This window comes from Mytilus edulis, chromosome 14 (assembly GCF_963676685.1).
Source record: "Mytilus edulis chromosome 14, xbMytEdul2.2, whole genome shotgun sequence".
NCBI classification, from domain to species: domain Eukaryota; kingdom Metazoa; phylum Mollusca; class Bivalvia; order Mytilida; family Mytilidae; genus Mytilus; species Mytilus edulis.
The window spans coordinates 7,102,228-7,122,022 of NC_092357.1; the positions used below are offsets into that span (position 1 = coordinate 7,102,228).

The 19,795-nt window shown below is 31.3% G+C and overlaps 1 protein-coding gene across 1 annotated transcript; it reads left to right on the forward strand.

Moving 5' to 3' along the window:
* Positions 1 to 305: 305 nt before the first annotated feature.
* LOC139503283 (uncharacterized) lies at positions 306 to 17,753 on the forward strand. Its single transcript, XM_071293045.1, has 12 exons — positions 306 to 541; positions 962 to 1,021; positions 2,427 to 2,724; positions 3,207 to 3,503; positions 4,242 to 4,562; positions 5,488 to 5,781; positions 7,607 to 7,900; positions 11,889 to 12,608; positions 13,954 to 14,057; positions 15,804 to 15,993; positions 16,506 to 16,609; positions 17,257 to 17,753. Exons 8-12 carry the CDS (start codon positions 12,586 to 12,588, stop codon positions 17,637 to 17,639), a joined length of 804 nt encoding a protein of 267 aa, XP_071149146.1. The 5' UTR covers positions 306 to 541; positions 962 to 1,021; positions 2,427 to 2,724; positions 3,207 to 3,503; positions 4,242 to 4,562; positions 5,488 to 5,781; positions 7,607 to 7,900; positions 11,889 to 12,585; the 3' UTR covers positions 17,640 to 17,753.
* Positions 17,754 to 19,795: the final 2,042 nt, after the last annotated feature.

A 19,795-nucleotide genomic window follows, 5' to 3' on the forward strand; every position in this document is an offset into this window, starting at 1 on the left:
TTATATAGTCTTAACACTGCTACTGGCCTTTGGTCCAAGTAAACAGTTTGGTAAATGTATAGTATTATAATTATTCGATGAAATCTTGACAACATGCCGACAATTCATGGTTCGTTTAGCACTCATCTAAAATGTATGTTAAAATTCAATGTAGAGACATGTTTGAAAGTATGTACATGTATATGCTGTATAGGGAATGATGTATCAAACTATAAATACTTCATCCACGTTTTCCATTTAATTCCGACATAAATCACTTCAAATCGATTAATAATTTCCTACATCAATTGGGTTTTTGATAATTCACTTACGGAAAAATTATTCTATTGGTTAGATTGAAATTTGTTTTATCAATTGTTTTGTATTTGTACATCCTTGAATAACAATTCAGGAAGATAGAGTAATCACCATAGCATCAAGCAGTCCATTAATGTTTATTTCGTTGTCAATATCATTTTATGGATATACCAAATTATGTGTTTTATTGTGACTCGCAATTATTAAAGTTCTGTAGTCTGAAAACAAACACCAATCAAATCGGGTAAGTGGTAATAAAGTAAATTGTTGGAATTAACTTTGTATGAAAGAATGTTTCAAATTGAAACTATCAGTTTTTTTGTAAATGGAATAAATTACATGCTAGAAAATTGCCAATTTGACGGTCGCAAATGCAGTTTTACTGGTGGCGCGTAGCTGAAACAGTAAAATGGAGATTTCCAACCGTCAAATCAACAGCAGCAGCGAAATTTTGGTAATATACACCAGACTAACAAAATTAAAATTAATCTGACTATGTCACCAACACATAAAAAGATTTGTAGTTTGGTACAATTTTCAAGGATATCCACGTAAAAACAAAATTGTAAAGACTTAAAGCGTCCGAATCATATTACGTAATCCACCAGCTTTACGAACACACTTAACCAATATCATATCTCTTCTAAACATAATTTCATTACAGAAATGAATGAAGTCAGCTTTGTTTTGACGTTGCTAGTAATATGCGTACTTTCTGCCTCAGGTAAGTTGTCTCATTTGGTGACCATACTGTTATTTTAACCCATAACCTATCCGTATTAAACTCGGATATTCAGTCATGTATCAGTGACTTCAAGTTTTATTTTTTTTCTGAATAAGTTGAATGATGGAGAAAGTAGGTCATTTATCTCTATCTTATACCATTTAAGTTTGTCTAGATTATTTGACCAAAGTAATAAATGCCTAATGTTTTTCACCTTTTTTCTGTTTTTCAAAAGCATCATATATTTATTTCAAATGGTATATATTATTGTAAATTTTACAAAGGTTGATATAAGACAGGTACCAGGCTTATTGTTTGATACGTCAGACGCTTGTTTTGTCTATAAGATACTCATCAGTCACGCTCAGAACATAATTGTTAGAAAGCCGAAAACGTATACAGTTGAATATCATTAAGGTATACAGTTTTCTAAAAGAGGTGGACAGATACCAGAGAGACATTTAAACTCATAGATCTAAAACAAACTGACAACGCCATGACTAAAAAAGAAAGGGAACAGGATTGTAGTTACGACATATGGAACATATTCGATACCATCTGTGAAACGGATATTCCGTAGCGGTCAACTATCTTGAGGGTAGTGGGTTTTCACACCGTTTGTGACATTACTCGATCTGCATTCTCGACGGCTTCTATAAAAAAAAACTACCTTGTGTACTTATTGTTAATATGTTCAAATGTGCTCATAACCGCGATATTTATGGACAAAGGATAACCACCTCCTTTTCAAGAGGTTGATGTTCTCCGCTGATGCTTCAAGTTTCTCCATAAATATAATCGCAATTATATATGATGTTGCCAATATAGTTGAAAGTTCTTCAAAAACAAAGTGACTCACATAACAATGCATAAATAGAGTAAGGATGTGTAATCACTACCCATTTGTGATTCAATTTAAATCTTCTATATACAATCGTTAAGGATGTGTATTTATAATATATGGCATTTATTAGTAATCCTTTGGTTTAATCCATGCAGTACCATACAAAAAATTGCCGCTGACCCCAACTCTTCATTTCAACATTTATAACCTATAGTTTAAAACCCATATTTGTTTTTCAAATCGTATCAAATCCTTGTTAGTTTTTCGTAGTTTTTGGAATAAAAAGGTGCCAATTTAAAATGTCTGAAGAATTAACAAAGAAGGTAAACAAGCGCACGGACCCTTGATCTGATTTTTTTAATTCCTTTATTTAAACACCTTCACTATATAAGAGTCTTTGAAAAACCCTTTTACTTAGAAAAAGAAAAACGAACATCCTTAATCCTTTTTACGTCATAAACCAGTGGAACATAATCTTCTATAGCTTGTGCTACAATATTTGGTAATTCGTTACAGATCATTTGTATTTATAAAAGATCATAATTGATTGTATTTGATTAGATTTATCATCAACATCTTCAGAGATAAAAGTACGGGACACAGTCATAAAAAACGGAGAGAAAGTAGTTCGTGGAGTTGAAGGAAAATACCTCAAAATCGTCTGTAATTTTAGAAGTGAAATACCGACAATGAAATTCTTTATGAACATAAATGGATTACACTTTAAAAGAATTGGAAGTGGTCATTTGAGGTATTCATTTATACCATAAAGGAATGACAACATGAAATCTTTTGGATGTTCTGGCTACAGTCCCTTTCTATACAATCCTCTGTCAAGTAAAGTATTATTGGATATTCAGTGTAAGTACATCATAAAGAAATCATCTCTTTAACAATTATGATAACAAGCAGAAATGCATAACGGTTTCAGTATGTTGTTTCCTGCATATGTAATGTTATGTTTTAGTATGCATAACGTGCATAATAAGGTGAAGCTAGCTATCAACGTAATGTAGTAAAATACTTTTAAAAAATGTGTGTTTTCATATTGACTCTATATAATGTTAAAATGCAGTTGCATTAAGTCGAGAATACCCGTTATAGCTCGAGGATTGCAAGTCAACTGTACGAGGACATGACACAGACTTTTAATCTAAGAGTTTACAAATGTATGTCAAACTTATTATTTGTTTCCTTGAAATTGTGCGTTAACGAGGTTGGTAATTTTTATTTTAATATTGAGAATGAAATGAAAAATACAATCTTTCTTTAAAGAATGCAATCAAATTAATGTTAAATAAATGTGGTCAAATCGATATAACTTTCTCATCTGTTCCTCAGATTCACCAGCTGTTATGATAGAGAGAGAGGTCACTGAAAAAAGACTAATACTTATCTGTAATCCGAGTGGAAATCCTGATAATTATACGTTTGCCAATTGGCAGCACTGGTCTGAATTTAAGGAACATATTCGAAAAATTCAAGGGACACCTAATGGTACATTGAGCATTCGGGAACCCAACAATAGCAGCAGGTTATATGAAAATGACGGCATTTACAAATGCAAAACTTCAAATGGTATTTATGGTCCAAATGGTAGATTATACCAGAAAGAATCAGCTCTCATACATAATAGAGGTAATACATTTACACACTAGTTTTTATGTGTATTAAACGACCATATTGATAACAATTGTATGATAGGTGTTTGGTTATGTTCTTCGTTTAATATCAAGGACGATTTCATTATGCATCAATGTAAATGCTTCAATTAAAAGAATACGGAAGCACATTTTTATTGAGTTATTTTTTTTTATGATAAAAATCTCTTAGAATATTGATATACTTTTTTCAAAGACACATTTTGTATTTGCCGTTCTTTATATCAACAGTTAAAAGACAATCTGTGTGTTGAACCATAAACATGATTACTTTTAAAACGTTAGTAAATACGGTCCCATCGATTCGTACATTTTCTAAAACTATTCTTCGATTTAAATGTCATAATACAAGGAAACATTGTATGAAGTATATCAATTAAGTAGATAAAATATATATTTGAGAAATTTACTGTAGGAACTGTGCTGTTACGTTAAAATACCACTCCATAACGTCATATATATTAACAACGAAATAGTATACACCAAAAGATATAAACATTCATAATGTGTAAATATATGGACTTATTCCTTTGTTCCTATTCCTTAGTATTTGAATATACCATTGATCGGACATCAACGTCAAATACATGTCGTCACAAATGAGTGATACAACGTCACGCGTCCATGACCGGGCTCATTTATTTATTGAAATCGACTTCTAGTATACAAGCCATCAATAAAACAACAAAACTATTCTTTATCCATTATATTTCAGTTGCTCCGGTATTTATAAATGCAAATGATCCAATTCAATTTGGTTGCTACGGTCAGGAGATGGATGTATCAGTGTTTGTATACAATAAATATGGCACATTACAAACAACTATATCAAAAAGTATAAAGCCTCTGAACAAAAAGGGAATACAGAAAACGATTTTAAAGCAAGACATTTTCTATGGTGTAAAAGTTACAGTAGCTGTTACAAACATAAAATTCCAACTGACACTGGATGAAATAGATGGTTTTACAAATTATACAGTTAATGCTTGTAACGAGAAAGGGTGTAATGCGTTTACGGTAAAGGTAACATCAAAGTGTAAGTTGGCAACATGTATACGATAAAATCTAAATCTTCATCCTTTTCGACTTGTTTTTGATTATGTTGAAAGCAACAACATACACTATTTGGGTAACGATGGACTATGTCAGCATTCAGCTAGTGGTATTGCATTATATAAATATATAAAAATCAAGCGGTAACATGTTCACCTCAAGATACAGTTTGCTTCAATGATACGAATACCTTTTCTTCAAAAAAGTCTTATAAAAGAGAGCGAACGATACCAGAGAGACATAGACACTCATAAATCGAAATGAGCTGATAACGCAATGTCTAAGATAGAAAAGTCTAACATTAAAAAGACAAACATTAGTACACAAAACACAACATGGACAACTAATGAGGAGGCAAAACGAGGCAATATCGGAATTTTCATTTTTTTTTATCAGACAGCATCGTTATGTTATCAAGCATGTCCATTAGTGAAAATCAAGCATCAGTTATTGAATCATGTATTTAGGGTTCCACAATCTGATAGCCTTCCATTCTTTGATTTCATTTGTAATGTTCGGTCTTAAGTTTTCTATGATATATTTGTAAACTGTTTTTGTCTAGGATCATTTTGTTTTTGTTTTTTTATATGATGAAACTATGACTGAAACTTAATAGCAATATTAATAAGATTAAACCCTTTGGTAACATCACAAACTGATACCTTTAAATAGTTGTTTTGCTCCTCAAACTTGTTCTGTAGCACCTGAGTTCACCCCCAATTTTCGTTGAGAATCGTATTGCTTACTCTTTAATTTTATATGTTGTGTCATGTGTACTCTTTTTCGTCTGTTTGTCTTTTTTCATTTTAACAATGGCGTTGTCAGTTTATTTTCGTTTTACTAGTCTGACTGTTACTCTGGTATCTTTCGTCCCTCTTTTGTAAGTTATGTTAATGTATTTGAAACAGGTCGTCCCGAGCCTCCACACATTGTGTCAGTAATTCCATATGCTAAATATCTGGACGTAGTGTGGGAACCTGGATTTGACGGGGGTTATCAGCAGACATTTTTCGTGGAATATCAACAGGAAGCCGAAAAGATATGGAGACAGCAGTCTGAATCTGGTATTGATGACATACATAATAGGATGTCATCAATCCTAAATGAAATGAATCCCAAAACTCGATATCATGTTCGGGTATAGTCAAAAAATAAAATTGGTGAAAGCAAAAAGACGTCTGTGACTTCTGTGATAACTTTAGGTGAGTACAATTGTAAAATTGAGTTGCAAAATAGTATTAATCATCATATATTCCAAGTTTTCCTGACACACAAAGTGTTTGAGTGGATGTTATAAAGGATGACCTATAGGAGGGCAAATGAAATTTAAACAACTTCTATGCAACTGCCGATATCGGAGTTATTCATGACAGTACAAAGGGGAAATACATATGAACCAATTTTTCTGAGACATTGACATAGGAAAAGTACAAAATTGTGAAAAGAATGAGGAAAAAATACACAAAAATACGGTATTGTTTGTTTGAAGGTCCAGCACTACGAAATTCACTTGTCATATTGCTAATAGAGTGTGGATATTCTGATTTTTTCGGGTTAAATAAAAGGTCATCGGAAGGAGAGACTAAGACAAATGTAAGAAAAACATGCCCAAAGGTTTGATACGAATAATTACTTAGTAAGTAAAAACTAAACGTAATTTAAATGTAGGTCACACAACAAATTACTTAAATGCAGGTATCTGTTGGAGTTCCTTTTGTTTATCTGGACATTATTTTGCATGTCCTATTAGTTTTGATTACAGTATGATGTCTAAAACCCCGATAATGACATGTTTCTATTGTTCGTTTTTATGTTGTATAAAAAAACAGGGAACTCACAAAACATTACAAAATACTTTTTTTCAATATTGACCAAGGACAAATAACGTCCTAAAACTATTGATGTAATGGGAAACTCGCGTAAATATAGTACTCCAATATATGTTATACAATTTTGTTCATTTTTCACTGAACAAATTCTGCAATTTTTAGAAAACTTAAGCGATTGTACAAAGTTTAAATCTGTTTTAGTCAACAATTGTTTGTAAAATTGGTAGTAAAACAACGTGTTTGGATTTACTTTTGACACTTTTTGTGGTTATCAGCACTTCGATGCATGCTTTAAGTTTTGAACTGTTAAATGTGATTCATCATTTTTTTTTATTTATTGTTTGCAACAGTATAAACTATTTTGACCACTAAAAAGTAAAATCACAAGAATACTGCACTCAGAGGAAAATCCAATCGGAAAGTCCATAATCACATGGCAAATTAAAATGACAAAACATATAAAAAACGAAAGGAGAATAAAAGCGCGAGATTTGGCTAGCCATAAAACCAGACTCAATTCACCATTTTGTCAATACCAAGTCAGGAAAATAGGAAGTTGTTATTTATATTTCGTTGCTGTGTGTGTTATATTGTCGTTTTGTTTTTGTTGCACTTTAGTGTCTCTGTTGTTTCGTTGCCTTCCTATTATAGTTGATGTGTTTCAATCGGATAAGTTTTCTCTAAATCGATTGATGACTTTCGATCAGCGGTATACTACTGTTGCCTTCGAACATGCAGCATTATTGGTTTCTTCAATTGCATTACAGTAAATAGGTCGAAATATCTGTTTGGGGACGGCTAGTCCTATTAACATCATCAAACTAGTAGTCCTTAATAAGTAGTCACTAACCCTTTCAGGAGTGCGAGGCGCTTTTCTGTGAACATTTATAAAGGCAGTATAATTCAAAGACATTATAACATCGCTATTATGTCCGAGTTAACGTTAAAATGGTCAAGGCAACGTATATGATGGAACAAGGCCATAATATGCAGTTATACTGATACATACTTCTGATCTTTGTTATATTGTAAACATTCTAACATTTTAAAGCACGCCAAAAGAAATTTCTTCCAACGGAAGCGGTATCATTTGTCTTACATGTCTTACACATTAACTACGTTGCAATCTAAAACAGTACTTGAAAAAATTCTTGTGTTTAAGTTAATTTATTTAGCATGTGTTAATTTTTCTGTAAAGCTGAATGTCCCCAAACACCTACAAATGTGTCAGTCATTTCATATGAAAGACAGCTAGCAGTATCATGGAGCCCTGGATTTAACGGTGGATACCCTCAGACGTTTTTCATAGAATACAAACAGGAAGGCGGTGAAATGTGGACACGGTCAAGACCTATTATTGATGACATGAAGACTAGGATTTCAAATTTTCTGAATAAAATGACTCCAAACACTCGATATTTAATTCGGATGTCCTCTAGAAATGAAATTGGTGAAAGTAACAAGACGTCTGTCATTGCTGCGATAACCTTAGGTAATTAACTAAGTAATATTGAGTAAATATATGAATATACCAATCATTCATAGCATGTAATACAAGGTTGTTTGGTGTTATTCCTAAAAGGTATAAATAGAAGACCAGGGTTTCCGCTGGCGGTCGCCATTTTAGCAATTTGCGAAAAAATAATAATTGTGGCGATAAAAATTCGTCATTTGCGAAAGAATTTGGCGAAAGAAATATATAGAACGATTTATTTTCCTCCATCTTGTTTATTTACTTTTTTCGAGTTTCTCGGACTTTACCCGATCAGACAATACTCGGAATTCACCTTGACCTCATTAAGATTTGGACAAAAAATCAATAATCAGCTGATTGCATTTTATAGCTATCGACAACAAAGGACTTATTAATAAAGGTGTTGATTGAATTGTTTGACAAAATGATATGGTTAAATGGCTTCCACTAAATGTCACATACAGAATTTATTTACGACTTTGCGACGCACGTGTTTGAAGCAAACTTTTGACGTCTCCTCTCCTTTTAAAGATAGTTTAGAAAAGAAAGCTGTTGTTGTGACGAAAAATTTTCAAAAGCAAGAAAAATCTCCGATTCAAAACTTTAATTATCCTTTGACTTAAATATAGGTAAATGATTAGGGAGACTACTTTAAAGTCATTTGAGTGACACGTGTGTTTCAAGCATAGTTTAAGTCTCAACTTTTTCATTTACGATGGTCAAGAAAAGAAAGTAAATGTTTAGTGTTTATTCATTAAATGTAAACTCTAAAATAAGTGACAGAATAATCATAGACACAATGGGGCTAAATCACCTTATTTAAGGGAAAAGGGGGGGGGGGGGTAAGAAAAAAAAATTTTAAACGAAAAATATAGTTATGTTACTTGGCGAAAAAAATAATAAAGTGGCGAAAAATATATTGATTTGGAGAAAGAGGTGGCGAAAAAAATAATTGACCCAGGGGAAACCCTGTAGAAGACAATAACAAAAGAAGTTACCCTGACGGGCAAATGCTTGATTTCAACATTTTAGTTGGATCTAAACGTTAGACATTTAAGGTTTTCTGACAATGTATTGTCTACGTTGTCCTTGTATGTGTTATAAGGAGGGACCCAATGTTCAAAATCCTAAAATGGTTCAGAATGCCCCATGAACATGATGAATATTTCTAAACGTATTATTGTTTTATAAAGTGCTATAGTTAATACAAAACATATATTCTTGTTGTATTTGTTAATTTATCATGGGTTTCATACTTTTAATCATGACTTGTCTTAAATCTGAACCTACATTAGTACTGTATGTAGCCATAGAATGAAACAATTATCCTGTCCACGAAAGTGGAAGTCCACCCTTTCTGAATTTATACGATTCTCGTTTTGTTTTTTATTTTTTATTGTTTTGTTTAAAAATGATTTACGAGATTCATAAACATTATATTACTAAACCCAATGAAATTTATTTAAAATAATTATGGATAACATTACAAGTTGCTGTTCGAAAGAAATTATTCAGAATTCACTATATAAAAAAAAGGTAGATTTATTTGAGATTTAGATTTTGACATTTGATAAAGAACTTTTCGATTTGAATTTTCCTTGAAGATCGGTACTAACTGCTGTTTCACTTTTTGCAAAAGTTTACACAATATGTTCAACGATGAATACGAAGATTTGGAATTTTAGTCTATGGAACTTAGCAGAACATTCAAATATATATTAACAATAATACCTTGATTATAAAACAATTTGTTACAATTATAACTCAAACTTTGATGAAAATCTGTTTAGTTTGACAATTGTCCTTCTCATGTCAATACACAATTTAAATATTTTTGTTCTGATTCTGATTCTGTGCGGTTTTATTCATTAAATAGTTTTTTAACTGTAAATTTCTATCTATGTTACAGAGCCAACGATTAAAATATATCGTGTGAAAGCTGTGTTTGTAGTTTTTATTGATCGCTATAGCAGTTGTTTTATCCAAAGATGTGTTTGTCACTGTATTGGTTGTTTTAGCACATTTATAAAGGCAGTTATGTATAATGCAAAGACATTAAAAAATTGGGTCCGAGTTAAGGTTATAATGGCCAAGGCAACGTATATGATAGAACAAGGCCATAATATGCAGTTATACTGATACATACTTCTGATCTTTGTTATATTGTAAACTTTCTAACATTTTAAAGCACGCCAAAAGAAATTTCTTCCAACGGAAGCGGTATCGTTTGTCTTACATGTCTTACACATTAACTACGTTGTAATCTGAAACAGTACTTGAAAAAATTCTTGTGTTTAAGTTAATTTATTTAGCATGTGTTAATTTTTCTGTATAGCTGAATGTCCCCAAACTCCTACAAATGTGTCAGTTACTCCATATGAAAGACAGCTAGCAGTATCATGGAGCCCTGGATTTAACGGTGGAGACCCTCAGACGTTTTTCATAGAATACAAACAGGAAGCCGGTGAAATGTGGACACGGTCAGGACCTATTATTGATGACATGAAGACTAGGATTTCAAATTTTCTGAATAAAATGACTCCAAACACTCGATATTTAATTCGGATGTCCTCTAGAAATAAAACTGGTGAAAGTAACAAGACTTCTGTCATTGCTGCGATGACCTTAGGTAATTAACTAAGTAATATTGAGTAAATATATGAATATACCAATCATTCATAGCATGGTAATACAAGGTTGTTTGGTGTTATTCCAAAAAGGTATATATAGAAGACAATAACAAAAGAAGTTACCCTGACGGGCAAATGCTTGATTTCAACATTTTAGGCGGATCTAAACGTTAGATATTTTTCAAAATCCCAAATTGGTTCAGAATGGCCCATGAACATGATGAATATTTATAAACGTATTATTTTTTTATAAAGTGCTATATTTAATACCAAAACATATATTGTTGTCTTATTTGTTAATTTACCATGGGTTTCATACTTTTAATCATTACTTGTCTGAAATCTGAACCTACATTAGTAGTGTATGAAGTCTTAGAATGAAACAATTATCCTGTCCACGAAAGTCCACGCTTTCTGAATTTATACGATTCTCGTTTTGTTTTTTATTTGGTTGTTTTGTTTAAAAATGATTTACGAGATTCATAAACATTATATTACTAAACCCAATGAAATTTATTTAAAATAATTATGGATAACATTACAAGTTGCTGTTCGAAAGAAATTATTCAGAATTTACTAATTAAAAAAAAGAAAGATGTATTTGAGATTTAGATGTTGTAGACATTTGATAAAAAAAACTTTCCGATTTGAATTCAAAGTTAATCAACAGTGACAAACAAGATTCAAGATGGTTCTTGCTATTACATAGAAGTGGTTTGCATTATCAACCACTCAATATCTAATCAACGGGAAACACATAAAGCAAAAGACAGTTACACAAAAAACACTAGATTGAAGATTAAAAGTTGTATGGGTATTTAGCAAGCATTAACATGATTGTAGACGATATTTTCTATGGAAGTAAACGATACATGTTAAAATTATCATCTTATGCGTCAAACAACTTTGTCTCGTGCCATCTTGCTGCAATATGTTTTGATATTCAGTAATCACTTACATAATTACTTGAAAGTATTTTATGAAAACAATCTTATTGGTAAATAAACTCATCATATATACCAGGACTAAATTTTGTATATACGCCGGACACGCGTTTCGTCTACAAAAGACTCATCAGTGACGCCCCTATCCAAAAAAGTTAAAAGGGCCAAGTAAATTACGAAGTTGAAGAGCATCGAGGACGCAACATGTTACATGAATGATTAACATAATGTGATTAATAGGTACATATCATTGATTTAACTTTTTTCATTGAGTTAATATCAAAAGGTTTGCACAATAAATGAATGTCTTTTACATGAACATAATCAATTTCAGATTTGAAAAGTAATTTTATTATATATTATACGTTTAGTTGTTTCGACCGATATTACTCGTAGTTGATTTTTTGAATTTACCATATGATTACTTTTCAGCTTACAACAAATCAGTCCACCAAGAACCATCTTCCCAAGGCATCGTCATTTTAGTTTTAGGGGTTACTATTACAGTCATAGGATCAGGGATTGGATTATGTATTCGTAAGTACGAGTGATTGAGGTACGGATCTGGCAAATGTTTGAAATATATGCAGCATTATCAAAATCATCGACAATATAAATATACTTTTAAAAGAAAACTATGGCTATTTTTGGAAGGCAATTAAACCCTTTTACCATTGTTTTTAGGGTTGTTGTGGCAGCAGGATGTTAAAAATATGCATGTAATTGACTTATTTGTTTGATATCAATATAATATTAGTGTGTATGTGAAGTCTTTACACATTAAAAATAAAGTTCTTAAAAAGTAAAATCACTAAAAAACTGAACTCAAGGTCAAAACATAGTTCTTGAAGGTAACGTTATAGTCATGTTTAGAAAAAAAGGAAATAATTTAAATAGTTTGTAATTAACACTATATAATGAAAACGTTAAACAGTGATAGAGAATAAAGAAATTGATATGAAAAACAGTTAAGTTAAATGCCAAAGAAAATATATAAAAGTAAGCATAGTATTGGCTGGTAACAGAAATTAAATCAAGTAATATAGATGCTGTATTTACATGTGTATTATCACTAACACATTATACATGTTATATATGTTTTGTTTCATATGTGAAAATCAAAGGGTACATGAGACAGAAGAAGAAAAACAGGTTTGTTTCTATTTTTAAGAAGAATAAAATATAATTCCATTTAGACCCAGCCAAACGTCATAAACTTTCGGGTCATTTATTTGAGTTCATAAACTTAGCATTGATGATCGGTATAAATAATTACCGATACATTATTATAGATTATGAAAAATATATTCATAACTTTATCAAAGATTTATTGAAATACAGTTATTAAAATAATGTATATTTTCATAAAGTACAAGCTAATAAAGTTTTTCATTATACAGGTCTTCCTTCTTTTTTAATTTACATTGGGTATTCATGGTATTGGTATGTCAGTTCTTCGTTTTAAATGTTTATTTATTTTTAATTTCTCAAATTAAGAAAATAATATTCCCCCTACATTGAAGAGTCTCTTTTAATTACGTTTAAATACATTTTGGGGTAGTATAAAGGAACAGTGCTTGACGTGTTGAACCATAGATACATGTTATTGTTGATAAGTACATTTTAAATGCATCAGAATGGGCTGAATTTGATAAAATGATATAAATAAAGGAGAACCTGTATTGAACAATTTGTTAATTAAATACAAACAAACGAATCCAAGGTTTGTTTTATAACTCATTAATCTAAGACAAATAACATAGAAAAACAATTAAAACCCCCAAATGACAAAATGATAAAAATGAAAACAACAGACAAAACTTACTATAGAAAAGGTAAGACTGTGAAAGACAGAAAACTTATTTTGAATACTTTCCAGAGAAACTTCGGCGAAGTTGGCGGAATCTATCGATCTTTATACCGTGCATTTTTGTTTGTTCATTTTTATATTAGAGGGGTTGTAAACATTTGGTAAAGAAGAAAACATATTTAGCACAACCAGTTTCTGTTATACAATTTTTAATTCAGGTTATTTGCACATTTATCAATTTTATGCAAATTTTAAACCAAGGATAATATTCTTTACTGTAGCATCGGCCAAAATCAACGTAATACAGGCAGCTTTGGCAAGATAGAACAATCTGTCCTGACCAGGCAACAATTAGGTTAGTCAACATTTTCACATGAAACTTGACATACTGTTGACGTTTTATATTCTTTTTAGTAAATTTGGCTTAAGGTGAAAGTGAACTTGACTAATCAGTTATGGTTTGGTGATCGCCAAAGAAGTAACACCTGAGGTTGCAATAACTGTGGAACTAAAAACTTTGAAATAAAGTAAAAAATATTACTTAAATTCAATATCTTGAAACAGAACACAGAGCCTTAGATATAAGAAATGGTCGTTTTAAAATTGATAGTCTTTTTTTGAAAGTTTTTTTATGATTTGCTTTTCTCGTGTCAATGTGTGTTTAATTTAAATATGTGTTAATTTCAGGGTAATAACATCAACACATATCATTACAACCGATCCCAGTAGTGTTGAAAGTGTTCATTATACAGAGATAACTGAAGATGACTACAGACGGACCACTTTTGAAGGTGAGAATAAAAAACAAAAAATCAATGGTAACGTTCTTGAGCGATTTACTAGCGTAAAGTTGGTGCATATGCTAATTTAAGTTGGTCAATAAAGTTCATCAGTCCAGTTAATTATTGATTTGAACAAATATGCAGTACATTTCACATTTGGACCGTGAATTTTATGGACACCATCAGGAATTAGTTAAACCATACGATATATCTGTGTCTTAACTAGCTGACAAAACTTTTACCATCTGCCTCGTCTATCTACTAAGTACTGAGTGTGACCTTTTCCCGAATATGACTGTTTTGCCTAGAATGCAGTTGCATAATTATTAGACGTGTTTCGTTATTTATAGATTCAACATTCATGTATTTAGTTATGGCGTGTTTTTGTAAGCCTGGTTATATTGTATTACGTCTTATCGTTTGTGGTTTGCATTTTATTTTTATATTCTATATGCATTTAAAAGTGTATTTATATGATTTTAAGTTTGAAATCAAATATATGCACAAGATTTATTTGTTTTCACACAGAAAAGTCGGCATGACAGAAATACAAATAATAGAACCAAAAATAGTATAACAGAGGGGCGAATGGTACCAGAGGGACAGTCATACTCATAGATTAAAAATGACAACGCCATGGCTAACAAAGACAGACAGACAAATATAGTACAAAATACACAACATAGAAAACTAAAGACTAATCAACACAAACCCCACCAAAAACTGGGAGGATCTCAGATGCATTAATATTCGTGTATTGGTTAGAAAATACATAGAATAACATCATTACAAACTTAATCCCAAATTTGCATTATATTTTTAGAAATATACCTACGACGTCACTTTTTGTGACGTTGATACATTAATGTGATGCAAAGTTTAAATCATATTGTGATTTACTGTGTGTAGAAAGTGTTTACAGTTGTGTACACGTTATAATATATACTATTATATTATTCATTGATGGGAGTTTCTGTCCTGACTTCTCTTCCGCATGTTTTGTTTATTTATACTGTATTCTGTCATGTGATGTTTTCATTTTAATGGTATTTTTAACATATATGCAAGGGGTTTGCTACCATCAAACCAAGTTCAACACATCATTTTCGTAATAAAAAAACACCATTTCTATGTGTGTTTGCGTTAGTTGTACAGTAGTTCAGTGTTTCTGTCATTCGCAATTTTCCTTTTACAGTTGATGTGTTTCCCTCAGTTTAGGTTTGTGACCTGGATTTGTTTACTTTAATCGATTAATGACTATCAAACAGCGGTTTTACTACTATTGCCTTTATTTGATAACACAATGTTGACTGCTGTACCCCTATTTTTACCTATTGTGTCTGTTTGTTTTGTTCACGCATTGGTCACAACATTATGGAATTTGATGCGACTGTCATACAAGTGAGAGGTTTAGCTAGCTATAAAACCAGGTTCAATCCACCGTTTTCTACATTAGAAAATGCCTGTACCAAGTCAGGAATATGACAGTTGTTATCCATTCCTTTGATGTGTTTGAACTTTTGATTTTGCCATTTGATTGGGGACTTTCCTTTTTGAATTTTCCTTGGAGTTCAGTTTTTTTTTTGTGATTTTACTTTTTTTTTAGAAAAGGGAAACAAATAAACGCACTCCAATTTTATTTAATTAGGGATTGTAATAATATATGTTATATGTAACATTAGCGTTAGTTTTTTGGGAAATATAGACATGTTGTTGGTAATATGAATGTTATATATTGCGATTTTACTATTTCAGAAAACGATAATTCGATTATTTCAATGGTCAATATAATTGGTGTTGGAAATGAAGATACAGTCTCCCTGTTTTCTGAAAATGCATCAGCATCTTCTGATCATCACACAAATACTTTAGAAAATTATGATGATGGGTATGAAAAACCATACACAACACTGGTGGTACAAAATCGTGCTGACGAGGAAAATTGGTCTCTCATTACAAGACATTTTCAAACTATAAACATCATTTGTTTTAAAAGTAGCGCGTGAACATTTTTTTTTTTTGTATATAGAACAAAAGGTACTTCACTTGTTAACGCAAACCCATGGTGAATAGGTTTACGAAAATGGTGATCAAGAAAATACGAATTAAAGTTATATTGATAATGATAACGGCAAAACGGACAATGATTTTTACCGGTCTCACATTGAAAAAACAAAATTAAGACAGAATATTTTAACTTAATGCTAAAACAATAACAGTAAGTTTTATCGACTGATCGGCGACGGAATGATGATCGCGAAAAACGGTTTCTCCTGAGGTAGCAAGAACATTATAACAAAAAAGTTTTATTTGAATTCAATATTAGAAAAGGATCTGTTATACTTTTCCGCATGAGCAATATTCGGTTTTGAATGAAAAGTCTTCTTTTATAGTCTGTAAAAGATTTTGCATTCCTCATTTCAATTTTAGTTCCATGTACATCTGTATTAATTTTAGGATAATAACACCAACACAAGTCCTAACTACAGAGGCAAATATTATCGAAAGTGGTCATTATACAGAGATAAATGAAGATGATTACAGACAGACAATATTGCAAGGTACCTTAATGAACAAAATTAGTATCGTTTTCATGTGATTTACCACCTAGAAGTTGGTACATATGCTAATAGCAGATGGTTACTATAAGTTTATTGGTCCCGTGTATATTTGATGTGTTTACATGCAATGAAAATTAAACTTATTGATTATAAATGTTGTCAGTATTGGCATCTGAGTTTGACATTTTTTTTTACTAAACCGAATTTAATTTATCCTATAATGTTTGATTAAACGATGTTTCAATGCAATTTTCAGCACTTTTGTGTATTTCGTGGCGGTCATTTTTAATTGTCAAAGGGATCCAGAGTGCTTTGAGAGAACCACCAAACTTCAGTCTGAAACTGACAAACCTAGTCAATCAAAATGTGACTGAGTAGTTGACCTACACCCAGTCATAACTACTGTCAGATTAATTTCATAACAACTTCTTAAGCAATTTGAACATATTAAATTTAGTTTCCTGACTTTGAGGACTGTTTTAACCTTCGGAATATTTATTGTATTAATAGCTTGATAAAAGGAAATAAACACAATTACATTTATTTAGTTATTTGATGTTTTATATGTACTATATGTGCGTTATAGAAGAAGTATTTAAGTGTTTTAATTAACATAAATGTTATATAATTCGATTTTACGATTGCAGAAAATGAAAATTCGATTATTTCAACAGTCAATGTAGTCGGTGTTGATACTACAGATACAGCCGCGCAGTCTTCTGGACAGTCATCAAGATCATTCGACAATAACATGGATACTTCAGAAGGTTATGATGATGGGTATGAAAAACCGTACACAACACTGATGGTACAACAACGTGCTGACGAAGAACATGTTTATCTCAATACTAATACATTCTATGAAAATGCAACACCTTTTGAGAAAGCATGTCCTGACCGCCCCTTTGGAGAAAATAAAAATCCAAGTATCATAGATAACGACGTCGACAAAAATGACAAAGATTTTAACCGGTCACATATTGATCCACCAAAATATAAGGCAGAATATATTAACTTGATGCTGAAATAATAAGAAAACAGTTTTAGCATTTTAGACTTAATTTAGTAGTCAGCAATTCGGTGTTGACATCAATAGTAATTATTTGGTATTTTTTTATGAATTGACTGTTTGCGATATTATGAAGTATATATTATTTAAAGTAATGTGGTATGATTGCCAATAAGACAACTGTACACAAGAGACCAAAATGACACAGACATTAACAACTATAGGTCTGTATTTAGACTATGGTCATTGAATGATACTCACAACTTTAAGTTTGGATTCTTTTTTGAAGATTGACAAAGAAATAATAATGTTTCATTAAGAGATATAAGATCGTTGTTGTTCATTCGTGAAAACTGTTGTTTGCAAATAGTTATCATGGTCATAGGCTGGGTATTTTAACACTATAGCACAGATGCTACAATTCAATTAACATCTCTTATATCGACAAATAAATGTTTAAGATTGTATTCCTTTTGATGAACTTGAAGATGAAAATATAATTAAAGGTGAATTACTGGTTTGCTTTCAATAAACTCAACATAGATTAAAACAATTATGTTTGCGACAGACGCGCCTGTCGTCTTAAAAACAATCATCAGCCGTGCAGCAATAACAAAAAGTTAAAAAGGCCAAATAAAGTATGAATTTGACGACCGTTGAGGGTCAAATATTCTTTTCAACAGTTAACTCGGTTTTACGTAAAACGTACACTCGCATGAGAGACGATCATGAAGTCTTAAGACTGCATTAACACAAAATATCATAATGTCTGTAGTTCTACCAATGACATAGTTCAACACAAAATATTAAGCTTTGTCAAATTGATAGTGTTTACCATAAACAATGACGGGTTTACATGATAATCTGGGATAGGGGATTCAAACATAACAACAACACGTGTTGACCAACTGAGTACGTTTTACAACTTTAGCAGAACTACGAGAAACAGATGATAATAAAATATAAAACGATATATTTTTGCACATGAGTATATATGATTGTCAACGATAGATGAGTATGTGATGTAGAACAAGCCTCAGAGGTTGAATCTGTAATTACAACTAGGAGCAGACCTATACATATAGGTATGAGTACTTCAAAAAGTAACACATTCAACAAAAACCAAAGGTGATTGAAATTACCATGGAGAAGAGTTTAATTTGTAAGCTCAAACTATACGTTTAAATGAAAAATAGAGTGTGCCAACTGTGCTATTTGAAGTATGATATTCACTCAAAAGTCTTCAAATAAGATTTTATAGAAAAAGAAAATTCTAGTAACTAGTAATTCAAAAAGTATAAATGTATCAGTGTGTTGCCAAAGGTCCTTAGCTGAGTAGTGTAATGTGAAATCTATGTACTATCTTTCAGCTGAAAAGCATGAATATTATGCTTGACTTTTTTCAAGAATAGCTTTGTCTAAATTGTTATGTATTGTTTTTATATTGTAAAATATTTTGACCACTTTATACGAATTTAAATATGCTATAACACATTATGTTTTACTATTTTGTTACGAATAAATCCCAAACACTGACGAAGCTCCTGCCTAGTATGAATTCAAGGATGCACCACATTTAACAAAGAATGTACCAGAATTTTTATATGTTTTGGCATGATAATTTTGTTTGAATTATCCAATACTACCATGTCTTATATGTCGTGTGCAAGATCAGCAAATAGACAATTTTTTAACCAGATATTGTGTCATTCCCTCTTATGTTTAAAAACTGTTTCAATTTCACATTATGAAACGTGTTACTCTTACCACACGGTTAATGCATATACTTGCATTTCCGTCACAAAGTTTGCGTTAATTGTTTTTGAGTCGGTATTAAGATTAATGTATTGCAATCTTCTGAGACTATTGAGGTAAAGGCAATATTATATCTAAGTGAAATAATCAAGAACATCATAAAATTTAACCAGCTTACACGAGTTGATAGACGGTGTATCTCTAATGATAAAATCTGTAAAATGGGGGTGTCGTTAAGATTAATATTCGTAATCAATATAATGAACAGTTGATAGTTCAAATTAATTAGTATGACAATGAACATTTATAAGTGATTTCAAAACAAATTTATGACATCTCAGGATAGTTAGTCAGCTTTTGTGGTATTCAATAGTTTGGTTTTTCCGACGGTTAAATGGTTAACCGATTAACTGTTGACAACA